At 35.8% G+C, this 16,325-nt stretch overlaps 1 protein-coding gene across 1 annotated transcript in view; it reads right to left on the bottom strand.

The window, feature by feature from the left end:
* The window catches only part of LOC140166510 (uncharacterized), a 127,636-nt gene that overhangs the window by 71,598 nt on the left and 39,713 nt on the right, over nucleotides 1–16,325 (bottom strand). The window contains 2 exon segments of the mRNA XM_072189990.1: nucleotides 6,765–6,807; nucleotides 13,887–13,972. Coding sequence (XP_072046091.1) covers nucleotides 6,765–6,807; nucleotides 13,887–13,972 — 129 coding nt within the window.

The following is a 16,325-nucleotide window of genomic DNA, read 5'->3' on the forward strand; positions in this document are numbered from 1 at the left end:
TATTACAATATTTTTCATGCACAGATCGAACTTCTCACAAAATTTAGAAACTTGTATTAAAAAGTTGCTAAATTTTGTGCTGAAAATTGTCATCTTTGAATTGATACAATTAGTCTATTATAAAATGTTTACATTGAGGAATTATGCGGTTTATACTGGAAAACTATGTTTGGGTTCAGGTTATGCTATTATGAGCTCATAAATATTCATAAAATAAGCATATATAAAACTATACAACACAAGAACTCATCATGCTCTGCTACCCTACCAACTTTGAAGTTCCATCTACTAAATAAATAATATTGCATTTAGTGGATGTGGACATATATGTTATAGTAAATTGCTATAAACTTTTGATGAGAGCGTGCTTCCGAGATGTTCACAAGGTGGAACTCTCAACATGTACGACATATATATGGTGAAATTAACCAAAACATACTACACATTATAGGATCTTGTCAACTTCACAGAAGTACTCTCGCATCAAAAGTTTGCAGGAAAATACAATAGGATTAATTGTGGTGTTTGCTGACAGGAAGGATAAATTAATGTATGAGACTACATTGAGCCTTGGTACAAACTATAAATAAGTCATATTTTGGCCTTCAAAACGTGGAAACCGCCAATACACAGGGAACTCTCATGCCTGTCTTGTGTGCATAGCCGTCTGTTTCATTTTATGTTATAAGAGGAATTAGTTGATACCATAATGTTTTACATGTTTGCTGTATACACCACTCAAAAAGATAAAGTGTCGGAATCTGACTATCTTGATTTGAATTCTTTCTTTTCTCTTCTTTTGGTGCTGACCAAAGTGGTTTTCAGTTTCATGGCTGGGGCTTCAGTACTCAGTCTTATAAGTGTTCTGTTGCCTGCAACAATGAACATTACAGAAATGAAACTCATCTGATTTATAGTGTTAGAATGCTGTTTAAAAAATGTTAGTCTGATCCTGTCATTTTGTTGAGTAGTGTACAAAGGGTAATCCTGCATGGGGATTTATGCAAGACTATACATGGATGTTAAATTTAAAAGATTATTTTACTGCCGAATGCAAACATGTTTGTAATGTTGACAACTGTTATGATTAGTTTATTGCTGGGAAGGTATATGCATATAAGAAGAGGGATATATTATAAACAAACTATGTTGTATCATCTTTTTGTTACTTGTTAAGGAAAACAGTGGTTTATTAAACATGTGGGTAATGAAATATACCATAAATAGGATAAAACAAACTTTTCAACATATGACTGCTTAGTTGATAGTAGACACGACATAGCGACTACTTAGTTGACACAAGGATAGGTAGCCAACATTAAGCACCTGATTAAAATCCTTTATGGCCATTGCACTTTCAAATCAGTGTCATCTGGTGCAGTAGGAGAGTTTAAATTCTATTTATGTTAAAAATTAAAGAACCTACCAAAAGTTTTGATGACATCCTACAAACAAAATTCTGTTCGGGAGAGGGGGTCGTTAAAAATCTAGTTAAAATGTTGGTAAAAATCTATTTTTAAGGGTTTAATATCATTATATTTGTTAAATTCAAGTATTTTCTGAAGTTTGATATTGACGCTGCATATGTGGATATTTCAAAAAGATTTTAAATTGAATCAATATTCTAAATATTTGAAGAGCATGATATGAAGAAAATATCCATCAGTTTTGATGCGCTCATTTAATTTGACTATATTGTGGCACTAATTAATGTGCATTAATGTGCACTATACACTATGTGTAGGGTACAAGTGCCTTCATTGTAGTCTAGGCCGTAATATGATATATATCCTAGAAATATGGGTTGGAATGTTCAAAATTTCTAACTTTTGTTTCAGGGAGTGGTGAGGGGGATCGACCTCTTAACAAACAAACTTGTGTTTATTGAACATCATCAAACTTTTGGTTTGTTCCCTTATGAATGTGTTATTTTTCAATAGTTTCATAATATATGTTTCCCTATCCCAGTTTGTTAGCTTCATAAAAATTCAAAATAAAATAAATACATACTGCAGGTGTCCACAATAATCCATCCAATCCCTGTAAATTAAAATATAAATGTATTTCAAATGATTATTGCACTTGTACGCAAAGAAAAGAATAAGATGTCAAAAATAAGCATATTCATTAGGTTACACTCACTCCGCCTAAATGTGAAACAAAAAAGTTCGATTTATTTTCTAGGCATAGCTGTGGCAAGTTTATATAGCTATAGAGCTATTACACAGTTGCTCTTAAAGTCCAAAAAACATGACTTATTCCAATAGTGTTTCATTTTGTTGTTCCTAATCACAACCCAAGTGTAAAGCATTACTAAGACCCGGTCCACACGAGTGTGTTTTTTCCCATCATGTTAAAATTGTGTTACGAAATTAGTCTAGTGTGTCCAGTAAATGTCATTGGCATACTACCAAAAAAAGTACAATCGTGTCATCATTTGAAGATGATGATAATTTCCATCATTGGGCCAGTTTGTAGCAAGATCATGTCGTAACTGGTGATGAAAATGACCTGCGTGTACACATTTTGTTGTTGTATCATATTTACTCAACAGACTTTGTAATTGCCCTGGTGTGTATAACTAGAAGTGGACTGTCACAACACAATGATAAGGTGCTCACCGTATGAGCGCTCTCATTGTTCCTTTATTGTAATCATGTCAGTATACCGAGAAATCATGACATAATTAAAAAAATACCATGGACTGGATATAAGACCTCAACTATGCTCATATGTCAGTACACAGTTCTATAACCCCAATATGTTGCACTGAATGACCTCTGAATGCCTGCCTAATTGGGAACAAAATCATACAATCCAAAATTTGACATCAAATATTGAAATATTTTTACTGCCTGTGCCACTGGGAAGACCCCACACCACATAAATGTAAGGAAAACAATGGTTAAGATATGTAGGAATTAAATCTTACAGAATAACAAAAGAAAGATTTCATCAACATACAAGGGTGTTCTATAAACCTATTTCCTTCAATTTCAAAATTCTGTGTGCACCACATGATATCATTACTTTATAAGCATAGTCAAGAACAATTGCATGTGCTGTGATAGGCCTACAGCTACCTGCCAGGAAATTGTATGTTTGAGTCATCTTCTACATGATGACATACATGTATGTTTGTATTGGGACATTGTGAATAAATTACATAATGACAGCCTTGTATTTTCATTGTTTTTTAAGGTAGGGCTTACCAGATCATTATTATTTGGCCCTGTATATGCATTTCCTTTGCTCTCAATTTACTGCAGCATTGTGAAACCTAACACATTTGCACCTGTTATAAGAGTTTTAATTAAGGACATGTACCATGCATATCCATGCCTTGCAGTTCTTTAGGAACTCAAATATAAGAAAAGCTGAAGAGTGAAATTTTCTAGTCTACATAATCCTGCCATGTATCCTACTGGGAAGGAGGGAAGTAGTATGAATGAGAGGGAGGAAGGGTAGCAGGGGGAGGGGAGGGAGGGAGATGGAGAGGGAGAGAGGTAGGAAAGGAGGTAGGGAGGATGGCAGGGAGGGAGGGTGGGAGGGAGGGAGGGAGGGAGGGAGGGAGGGAGAACAGAGAACGAGCAAGAGATGGAGAGTGAGAGGGGATAGAGGGGATAAGGAAGGAGCATGGTTGAAAGGGAAAACAATGGGAGGGAGGGAGTGTGAGATGAAGAGAAAACAAGGGTAAAAGCAGAGCAAGAGAGATAATAAGATAAACTGTGAATGAGAGGGAGAGGTGTATCATTTTATGACTGACAAGTTTAGCACCTTTTCCAACTGGTTTTCTTTTGGGAGCTAATGTCAGCTAAAAGACTTTACCAGATGACTAACATGCAATGGTGCCAAACATGTACCACAGCATACTTTGCCAACTTTTTAACAAAAAGTGTAGGAAAAGAGGTTGGCTCTTCATTAAAAAGTCCATTTCAAAATGTCAAATCCCATCTTTGACTCAAATACAGAACTTTAAATATATTCATAGCATACCAAGATATTAAACATAAAACACTGGTGTGAGATTAATGCAAAGAAAAATCACATTAGCAATTCTTCATACTGAATATGTTGTTTAACTCCCAACAGCTATGCTGTACATTGTACTCTTTACTGCTGCTTTGCATTTTGGAACCATTTCTGTCAGGGACTTAACATTACACATGAATGTCAAAGGGCAGAGGAAATGCATAATTTGTAGCTACATGTATGTATTCCCATTAGAATATAATGTTGCGAATGCATCACATACTCTTAACACCAGAAGTAAACTTAAAGCTGCACTACCTGTATTATAGTACAAGTAATTACAATTGGATATATGACCCTGAGTATGTACTCAGATGTATAATATAATGTTGCGAATGCATCACATACTCTTAACACCAGAAGTAAACTTAAAGCTGCACTACCTGTATTATAGTACAAGTAATTACACTTGGTTATAGAACCCTAAGTATGTGCTCAGATGTATAATATAATGTTGCGAATGCATCACATACTCTTAACACCAGAAGTAAACTTAAAGCTACACTACCTGTATTATAGTACAAGTAATTACACTTGGATATATGACCCTGAGCTGCACTACCTGTATTATATTTGCAAAAACGTTTCTCCTATTATAATCACTCAGTGATATTCAAGTAAAATTTGCTTTAAATAAATTTGGGTACAGATCCAATTCTAAGCCCCCGGATGCATCAATGCACAGTCACAAAGTTGAAAAAAAAAACACATCAGAAACCATTTTCCAATAAACTTGAAAGCAAAACTAACATCTCCTACTTGACAAATACCAGTTCACATGTATTTCTTTACAATACCAAAGAGATATAAACATCAGACATGATATCTAGCTCATCACTTCCAACTACTTTGCACATTCTTGACAGTACAACTTCCTCAATAAATAGGTTAATAAATGCTTTCTACTTTCTATATAGCTCTCTGAAGATATTGCAGGCAGCACTTAGATCAGAAGGCCTAGGTGTCTACCAAAAAAATCATATCTCAAAGTTTTTGCGACATTCCGGTCAAATTGTAGTGGATGGTATACCAATATTGAAAAAGCTTGAAAAGAACTTTCACTGCCATGCACAGCTGTGATCATGCATACTCAATATTACACCTTTGAATTCAATGTAAATGCATGTTATATAAACAAGCAAGCTTGTCTTCCACTCATCATGCAATGCAATTATTCCATAGTTGAATTTGGACAAGTTATACAGGACTCCATAGATGAATGACTATCATGTTATATTTCTCGCATTTACGGCCCTAGCTACTATGGGCTACTTGCGGGGAGGAAATAAGTTTAAATGACCGCTTATAGGTTCAAATTGCAACCAGCCTAATCACAAAGCTCCAGTGGCCAAGTGGTTAAGGCACAAGTCTTGTAAACCTGATGTCCTTGGTAAATTATGTTTATTATACATAATTCCCGTCGATCATGACACTATTTTCCATGTTGTAGTCTCAAGTATTTTCATATCATGCACAGCCAACCTGCCAGGAACAAGATGATGAATCCATTTTGGAATATGACAATCAAAGAACGAATTCATCTGCAGTGCTATTTGGCTTCCTTGAGACACTGATGTCAATGCATTGGAAATTGTACATTCATTTTATTATGCATGAGGTACAATTATGACTTAAATTAACTTGGACACAAAGCTGTAATTGTTTATTGAAAACTGCAATTGTTATTGTTCTTTTTAAAACATTCTGAAAGCAAACAGTTTCACATCCTGGGACCTAATATATGATTGGTCAGTTTTTGCAGGAAAAACTAATTTCCACATGTCATTTCTATTCAAATACACCCAATTTTATTTATTTTTTAAATAATAATAAAATGAAAGGTGACTTGCAAGAACCAGAACACTGGTTCATGACATTGCAGAGCTAATTTTAGTAATTGGTAAATTAGATTTTGATTCAAGTTCAGAATCCTCTAGTTCAGAAAACATATAGTCAAGCAGATTATGAAAAGACTTTTATTTCATTATATCCTAATTAAGAAGATCGCTATGATTTCAAATGAACAATGGGCTATTGCAGTTGAAATCCATACACCCCTATGGAAGACATGACCTTATAAATCTCCCATACAGGGGTGTAGATTTAAATAGAGTCACCCATTCAGGTAACCTCATTTAGAACCCACAGTCCCTGTGTTGGAGATGGGGGGGGGGGTGAATGAATTTCAAATAGATTAGCACAATTAAAATTTTGTTGAGTAATTAGTACGTTTTTAGCAGATTCGCTGTCAAGTTCCAAACTTGTCCAAGTAAGTAGTCACTTTTTAGCGGGTTCACCATCAGGCAAATTTGGAACTGTCAAACAACTGTTGGTGACCGCGCTAAAAACTTACTAATTGTTATGAACTCCAGTCATAAAAGCTGATTCCACAATTACCTGTTGCATGTTCTCCTATCCTGCATGTGGCGAACCTCAGTTGGCCACACCTCCGAATACCTACAAACTCTGTTTAGCCATGGAATTCCATACTATCCAGGTAACTTTGTAATAGTCCAGTCTTGGTGGTTCATGAATATTGAAAAGCACTAATTAACATAAATGATTAACCGATTCAGAAGTTGAATTGACAAATGAGATCTGCACTTTTGGTATGTAAATAAGATTTGCGTCACTCATAGTGCAAGATTTGGTATAGACGTCTAGATTTACAAACTTGCTTAGTACAGAAGACTGTGTCCAATCAACTTGTGAATCATGAATGTAATACAAACCTTCCTCTCTTCCTCATCCGGACTTGACGGTAACTCTTCCGAACTGAAAAGATACAAAGGGAAAAACAATATTAAAACTTGAAAAAGATACAGATTACTATTTGCAACTTCATTTTTAAGCAGGTGACCCCAGATGACCCAGAAATGACCTTCCAAAATTTGGCTCTAAATGTTGACTGTATCCACCAAGTTTCATGCCCATACAACAGTTTTTAGTAATTTTACCTCAAATGACCTTTGACCTCAGTATATGACCTTGAACACCACCCAAAAAAAAGTAGCCAGAGTTTTTGACCATGACCCACCTATCCTGAAAATCTGAAGTCAATCCGCTCATCCATGCCCGAGATACAGCATCCGGATGGAAGGACAGAAGGCAGTGGCGTAACCAGTGGGGGGGGCAGGGCGCGGGAAGCAAGCTTCCCCCGACACAAAAAACTGGGAAGAGCGAAAAATTGGGAAAGGGAAAAGGGGGGAAGGAGAGAAAAAGAGGGAAGAAAAAAGAGGGAAGAGAAAGGGGAAATAAGAGAAAAAAGAGGGAAGAAAAAAGGGGAAGGAGAAGAGAAAAAGGGAAAAAAAGAGGGAAGAAGAGAAAGAAGAAAAGAAAAAGAGGGAAGAAAAAGGGAAGGAGAAGAGAAAGGGAAGGAGAAGAGAAAGGGGAAGAAAGAGGAAGAAGATCTATACTACTTTCATTGTGAAATTTGTACTCTGAAACACTGATTTTTTAGTTTCTAATATGCCTTGAAGGTCAGGTCTGGTTACGCCCCTGACGGAAGGACGGAAGCACGGATATTGCAAAAACAGTATGCCTCGCGGTGGAGGCATAAAAATCAATTCTGATTGTGACATGTACTGCATAATGATATCAGTTGAAAATCACTGTTGAGGCTTCATTGCTTGATATATTAATTTGTATTAATATTTGACGGCAATGGGAAGATATTTGTCTTCATAAAAAATTGAGATTCAATTAAATATACAACTTCCCAACAAACACAAAAATGTTTTGAAAATGTTAAACATCATATATATTTTGGATTTGGTCAAAAACGTAACATAAAACATTTGTCAGGTAATAATGTCAGGTTATATAGAGGTCACAAAAATATTTTTAACATGTTTTATATGAAAAACATTATAACAACATTTTAAACATGTTGTCAAAATGTTATTACAAAATACTTTTTGGCAAACCTTTTTGCAAAATATTTTGTCAACACTTAATAACATTATGACAGAATGTTTTGCATCAAGTTATCAAAAATATTTTCTGACTGTTATTAAAATGTTTTATACTCTTTATATAAACTGAGCTCAAAAAGAAACTTGTAATTTTTTTACAACTTGTGAATCACAAGGTCATATCTTAAAATACTGTCAATCAAAATGAACCAAAATTACACACAGGATTACCTTAATACTCTACTCAAAACACATGTCAGTAACCAAGCAGTTGTCCAACTGACACAACAGCAAAATGCACTGTCATGGGACAGCTTCCTGGACTTCCTTCACTTTCACAGCCCAACATTTGGCACCCAAGACAAAAAATCTGTGAGAATGCACACAAGATCCTTGCACAGATGATAAAACGGTGCTGCTTTCTGCTTTTCATACACTTTTTTCATGAAACAGGGCTGGGCTGTGATGTGGTCCAGGAAGCTGTCCCATGTCAGTGCATTTTGCTGTTGTGTCAGTTGGATAACTGCTTGGTTACTGACATGTGTTAAGAGTAGAGTATTGAAGTAAATCTGTGTGTAATTTTGGTTCAATTTGATGGACAGGATTTCAAGAAAAAATTTGAAAAATAATTTTTGAGTTCAGTTTATAAATGTTTTCTATAAAATATGTTGAGTTTGCTGGGTGGGTTTATTGTATATTATTTTTCAGTTTGAAGATGACTCATCACAACAAGTGGAAATGAACTTAAATTTGTGTGAAAACAAAATGCAATTTTTCTTGTTGAATATCAAACTTCATCAGGACTGTTAATATTCTACTAAAATTGCAAACTATGATTTACAAGTTCAGAATGTTCATCTTCCATGTGAAAGATTTCTTCAGTAATGACAATATTTTCAACCAGTGATGAAGGTACTTATTTACACTAAAGCTGAATTAACACTAGATCACTGAGCTATTATGATGCATCTCTTTTGAAAAGTGACGGGCAGTCACAGAATTTGCGATGCATCACTCATCACTTTAACATTTATACAGCGATCAGGATTGCAGACGACAATTAAAATTATATTAAAAAGGCCACAAAACATCTATTACTGTCAACAATTTATATTGCATTGAATTAATTCATCTCTGAAAGTAAATTCTTAGTCAGTCTATTACGTAGACACATAATCTGATTGGACAATCACATGATTTTGGGAGTCGACTATCAGGCTGTAGACGACCCCACGCCATCATGAGTGTTGATAACGCGTAACTGCGCTCATAGCGGTGCATCGTATGTATCGCGTTGTATGCGTGAGACGCAGTGCGGAATATTCGCAGCTAGCAGTACGCGTAAGAAAAGATGTGAAGTTGTAAACAAGTTTCGTTCATTTTAGAAAAGGGGGAGTTTTAATGACGGTAACTTAATTTTTGCTTTAAAAAATAGTTTAGAGTAGTTTACAGTTTACAGTAGTGGATGCCGGCTGCGCCGGCATCCACTACTCAAAATATTGGACCTGCCTGTCGTCTATCACACGGTAGAGGATAATCAAAATAAAAATTCTTATCGTTTATTCTCTAATTAATTAGCAAAATAATAGATCTAGTTGGTAAGTGACATCGCTGAGGAGTTGAGATGTTTTCAACTCGCAAGAGTGATGTCATTTTTTGTAAAAGCGATGGATCATGCTTGAGAATTGCTTTTCTGCCAAAGCGATACGATCAGCTACTGCAAAGGAACAGCACACTCTGTGGATGAGAGTAGGAGGATTACCAGTAGAGATCGATGCAGTGGCTGGATTAGCACTTTATTGATGAAATCTTCACAGAAATGAAATGTCTAAATTGTGAGTAACCTTCTAGACTTTTAAAACACAATTTATGAAAAACGCAGTTTGTTTTGTGTTGTTGCTGCTGTGCTGTTGGTGTTTGAAATGGAGTTCTTGTTGCATTGTTCACTTTGTTTATGTTTTGATCTTGTCATAATCATTGTTGTTGCTTTCGTAAGTTTTAGATTATAATTTGTTCTTTGTTGCAGTTTGGTAGATGTTTTTTTATCATTCTGGTATCATTTACTGCAATGAGTAATTTCGTTTTTTGCCTACATGTGTGATACAAAACCCTTCACACTACTGTCCAGCTGTGCTGCAGGTGACAAATCCCTTACACACTCTAAGTGGCTCAGCTTTCCCTTCCCCATCACCTTCCTGTCTTTAATTTCCCATATTGTCACTGTCATGTCTCCATACAGCAGCACCCATACCCGAATATTAGCACTGCTGCAAGCTGGCAAACACTATAGCACTCATAACTACACAGAGTAGTGGTCACATGTATAAACTCTTATGCATACACCTGCAGGGAGACTACTGTCTATTTTAATCAAATTTGGTAAGTGACATTATTTGAGTCACCCGGTACCCACTTCCCGGTGTGATCATGCATCGTACCATGTGGGTAATCACCAAAATAAATTCCAACCACATTGTATACTAATAACATTAAAACCAAAACATCAGCCTTGCAATGTGACATCTTACTCGGCCGGTCAGGTGGTTTATTTGCTCATTTTTAAGTAACAAAACATGCAAATATCTTTCGGCATAGCAACTTACACGATGAACCCATGCTCATCCGTGGCTACATAAATGACAAAAAGTCCATCCTTGCTTGTGAAAGTGCGAAGCTGATACACTCCTCCTATCGCCGAATAATCATACATGGTTTTGGCATTTTTAAAAATGGAACAATTTCCTCATACAAAGAGTCTGTACAGTCACTACTTTTGTAGTCAATTTAGTCAAAGCGAACACATGAGAGATTTTCCCCTGAATATGACCCTTGTGTCACATTATGCATATTGCCGGGTGCTTTCCTTTTTTTTTCTTACTGATGAGTAGGCTTTTCCCCCACAAAGCTTATCTCGCAGGCTTGAACTTTTTGAAGCCTGGCTTTTTTTGCCAACAGGTTTTGCTTAACTTGAATTTGCATTATGCAAACATATCTAGAACAGAGGGTCTTTATGATGGTGAAGCAGGTGGATTCATTGACTCAACCATGTATCTGAAACCTATGATACAGGTTATGATCATCATAAGGTCAAAGGTCACAGGTAAAGTTAAAGGATGTGGATGTTGCAACTGGCCAGGTGGGAGCATGAGGTTTGTCATACAGCTCAAATCAATGACACAAGTCATATCTTTCAGTAGGGTTAAAGGTCAAAGGTCATGTAAGGTTATTGGAATTATCTTTCAAGTATTACTAACTGCATGAAGTTTCATATAATTTGAATTTTATAAACTGTGTAACAGAAATCTAAAATTGAAATAAAGTTTTCAAACAGGTTCTATTAGTATCTTACTTCCACATAAAGGGAAAGAAAAATTGGAAAATACAAAAGCATTATTTAGGATGTACAATAAATCAATGACTTACAATCCCATTTTTGGAATAAATTAATATTAACTGACATGCAATTATCTTCAAGAGCTCATCAGGGAATGTAAAGCCAACTGCAGTGTTCCCTTGGGTCGTGGAATGCTTCCGAGCTGTTTTTCATCAGTATTTATCTTCTGACTCAATCTGTTTAACTCAATCTGTTTAAAAAGATATTTCTTATCTCCTGATGAACTTAATAAAAAAACAGTCTTCCTTTTCAGTACCAAGATAATTTCAAATTTGTTACGAGTGTGTTTGATTGTAATGATTTGTTTGTTAGTTTGAAAGTGTAGTTCACATATGAAGTGATGTCATCATTATTATTCTCAAAACGTTTACACCAACTGGTCATATATTGTGTACTTTTGTCTAGTTCACAATTTGCAAAATCATTTATGTATTATGAATTTGACAGACTGCCAAATCTGGATTCATGTCTCATACTCGCAATCATATGATTATCCTACACGTATTCTCTATAATTGTTATATTGTGTTTTGTCTCAAGTTGCAACAAGGTTTTGATTCGAAGAGTTCAGTTGCCAAATGCAATATATCCAAAGCCTGATGTGTGTATTTTGTTTAACGTGTAGGCCTACACGTGATATATAGTCTGTCTTGTCTCAAGTTGAGAATTAACACCATGTTGGATTTCACAGTGGCAGATTTTAATCAGTACATTTACATAGTTGTATCGCCAACATACGGACAAATCGCCTTTCTACACCTATGGATAGGCACACAGGATTTAGGTTAGCGTGCATGATTCTCTGCTGCCACTGCAAAATCCAACATAGCGTTAACTCTCAACTTGTCTTGTCCTGTCTTGTAGGTATACTGTCCCACGCCCCAAAGTCGATGCGAACTGGACAGGATTAATGGTAGCGCGATGTGATTTCTGTGTTTACTTGAGGTAGTGCTTGGTGATTGTTGCCTTAAATAGCTTGTTGCTGGTTATGTTTGTCGTCTCTGCCGGTAGTGTGTTTAAGTTTGTGGCAGTGAGCGTAATAAATGAGTTCTTGTAGCAGACTTTGCTATACTTGAGACAAGACAGACTATATATATCACATGTACCTACAGGGTATGCATGCTTCAGGATTTGCTTACGAACATCTCACAAATCACTGCATGTCCAACATGCTTTCATATTAACCATGCATAAAGTGCAATGTGAATGTTACACATTGATTACATTGCCTCACATATTTAGCACTTACTCTTGCCATCTAGAGATGACAACAAACTTGAACAGGCACCTCTATAATACACAGCAAGTCTCCTACTACTGGTGTACACTGTACACATACACATGGCTGCTCTGAACAGGTGGGTACATTGGGCTATTCTAGTTGAAATCCATACACCCCTATGGAAGACATGACCTGAATTTTCCACACAGGGAGTGTGTATTTCAAATGTGATTACCTGAATGGGTGACGACTCCATTTGAAATCTACACTCCCTGTTTGGAAGCTTAAAGTCATGTCTTCTATAGGGGTGAATTCATCTGAAATAGCCCATTTCATATTCTGGTTTTGACAGGATGAAATTAAATTCATTAACTTCATGTTACCTAGTCAGCAATGGATTTGGTATACAACTATGAAACCAATGGTAGAAATGCACATATCTCTACATTTCCCCTTTTTTTCAAAAGTTGTAGAGATGTATTGATAGTGATAAGTGTGCTGAGGATAACCTACAATGCTCTACAAAAGTATTGGGACACTAAAAATAGGGCAATGTAAATTTGGTAGAACTACTTTCAGGCTCTGTCACCATGTATTATACTATGCAGTACATACTATCCACAGAAGAGGCTCCAGGGCCACAGACTGCAGCTACTATTTGGGTACTCCAGATATAAGTAGATATATCCTGAGGTACAGTGGGAAGTTACTCTCATCAACTGGATGGGCACACTAAAGACTTTGTGTGTGTGTATCTAGCTTACTTACTGTGGGTATCCAAATCAATCAGTGACCTTGTTTCACAGGCTGTATGTAAATGATTGGTACCCATCAGTTTTGATGGTTACTGAAAAGCCTGCTTCTTCCAAATGCAACATAGGGTCTTCTTGAAATTACCATAATTTTTTAGTTATTTGACTGTTTGTGACATCAACTAATTATGTGGATCATTTGTTGCATTTTGAAGTGGCAGTCATGTCCATATCACTGGAAATGATGGATACCAATCATTTTGATACAGCCTGTATATGTATACTGCAAAAGTAGACCTACTCTGCAACTGCTCTCTTTGGGTCCTTGACAGATACATTATAGAGGTACCCCTGAGGTACACAGTGGAAAACTACTCCCATAGATTTGTGTGTGTATTTAGCTTGCAATACTGTAGAATTCCATATTGATGAGTGACCTACATATATATAAAGAAAGAGTAGACATACTCTCCCACTGCTCTCTTTAGGTCCTACAGAGATACATCAATAGAGGTACCCCTGAGGTATGCAGTGGGGAAACTACTCCAACAGGTTTTTGCTTGCTATACTTACTGTAGAAATCCAAACCGATCAGTAACCTTATATATAATGAAAGAGGCATCCTCCCATGGGTCTATCTCGACGCCTTCCTCTCGACCCTAAAAAAGAACACAAAAACAAACAAAAAAGAAAGAATTACGGACATGATCTTGTTATTTTTATGAGTGCAGTTACCTCTTTTTTAAGTTTTCTATTCAGAACTTTTCTTTCTCAACCTCAAATATCACAACTTAGGTACAACCACAATTGAACTGAAATACAGAGGTTTAAAACAATGCCTCCCCCAAAAAAAAAAAAACCACTGTAGAACCCCAAAACACTTGACTATTTCTTATCTTTAGTTTAAAGCTTGAAATGCAGAATGTTATTTTTAAAAAAGTCACACTAAATTGCCACTGTTCCCTACAACAATTATGTCATCTTTGAAATATCATGCCTCAATTTTATACAAACTTTCCATTCATTTAAACATATATGTGACCATTCACCATGTACGTCGGCAGAGCTTGTTTTAGATATGGTCCATTGAACTTTTAAAATAAAAAACCAACAGAAAACAAAAGTTTTCCCTCGCCTCTTTTACTGATTGTTACTACCTTGCAAACAAGCAACAGGGACATGTCATATCATACTGGGGCCCATAAGGGGTCTGTGTACTTCTCATATTGTATCCCTGAAACCTCAAAATCAGTGCATTATGGCAAGTATCTCTAAGTACATCAACTAAAAATAGCAGACCAACCCCTCAAAATGTAGTGTGTGCTCCCGGGTTAGTAAAGTTTATTTTGAGGAAAGGTTGCCTGTCATGTCTCAAAAATAACATGACAAACATGGTCAATGACATTGATATATTCCAGCATTTTAACAGCTTTTAAATCAATATTATAAGTCCCAATACAGCTACATTTAACAATTGGCAAATTTTGGCAACAATGTTTTAAGGTGGGTCGGAGGAGAGCATTCACCTAGAGGTCCTTGCATACTGAGACAAATAAAGCTGACACACAAGAGGAATTGTATGGGTTCTATAAAGGAGATCCCAAGGTTTACTATATTGTCATTTCCGCCATATGTGCATGATTTTCCACAGAAGAGGATAAACACCTTAACTTTTGTGTTGACATATTATTGGTCTTAATTCAAAAACTGCAAGACCTATGGATACATATAAATTATTTACTTCCTTGACTAATTTCCTTAGATCAATGTAAATTTATACTTATGTATGTATTTCATTTTTTCAGTTAAATAGCTAAAATTAAAAAAATAAATAAAATGGCTTGTGTCATCCCACTCTCCTTAACAACAGGAAAATGAAATGATACTTATCTATGCTAAGGGATGCACTAGCTCCTTTTCAATAAGTCACTTCCCGATCTGATAATTGCAACGCTCTAGTTACATGTACAGAAGAAAACCTATCTACCGCCCTCAATCTGTAATACCTGCCCCAACCACTTTTGCATTCTATTATAGAGGGCAGCAAACATGTAAAATTACTTCCTGGTGTAGTTCAATATTGAGTGTGAAATAACATTTTGGGAGCTTTAAATTTCATTATCTTATCCGTTTATTGGGCTATGGTTCAGACTGTAGTACATGTAGTGACAAAATAGAGGGGTCACGCAATCTGCATCCATAAAAATTATGTAATGCAGTGTGGTGTTTAACCAATTTTATTAAATTTAACTGGTACCTTTGGAGGGTCGGGTATGGGGCAATTTTTAAAGTTCATTTGAGTGGGTTCCCCTTACAGCTTTACGGCAGGTAAATTAGCTACTAGCTACATTCCACCAAGGAAGTACGAGAGAGGAAGGGGGGACTGAGGAATGCTGAAACTAAGGAATGCTGAAATTGAAATGACTCAAATTTGTTCTTGTAATTATTGTGTTCCATGAAGTGTAACTGGTGGAACAGTGCACATGAACCAGGAACAAATTTGGGGTCAAATTCATGGTAACACCATTCGATTATTGTTCAAAAATTACACTGAACTTGTATTAAATTTTTTAACAACATTGAAGCCTTAACTTTAATTATAAAATATCCTTCAGAAGGATATTTTAACATTAATTAAAGCTACCTGGTTTATATTTTTTGGTATGATTACTAAGCCCTCAAATTACCTTGCTGAAGTTTGCTTATTCTTTAAAATCGTAAGATTCAGAAATATAATCTGATATCTTATGTACAAAATGCAAATAATGTGAAATCATGCCAAAAATACATTATTTATAATGATAATTATGAAAACTATAATGAAATGGTTTATAATTTTATTTAACAACCTGGGAGTGAGGGTATAGTGGAGGTTTGATCTACTTCCTTCTGAGACAAAAAAATCTGTTAAAATAGTTACTATAGCTCTAAATCAAGTCATTGATCTTAATTACCTAACAATTTTTTTGGGATCAACCTAATAAAAATGACTTCTAATTAACGTCCCGTTTT

The sequence above is a fragment of the Amphiura filiformis genome, chromosome 12, assembly GCF_039555335.1.
Source record: "Amphiura filiformis chromosome 12, Afil_fr2py, whole genome shotgun sequence".
NCBI lineage: Eukaryota > Metazoa > Echinodermata > Ophiuroidea > Amphilepidida > Amphiuridae > Amphiura > Amphiura filiformis.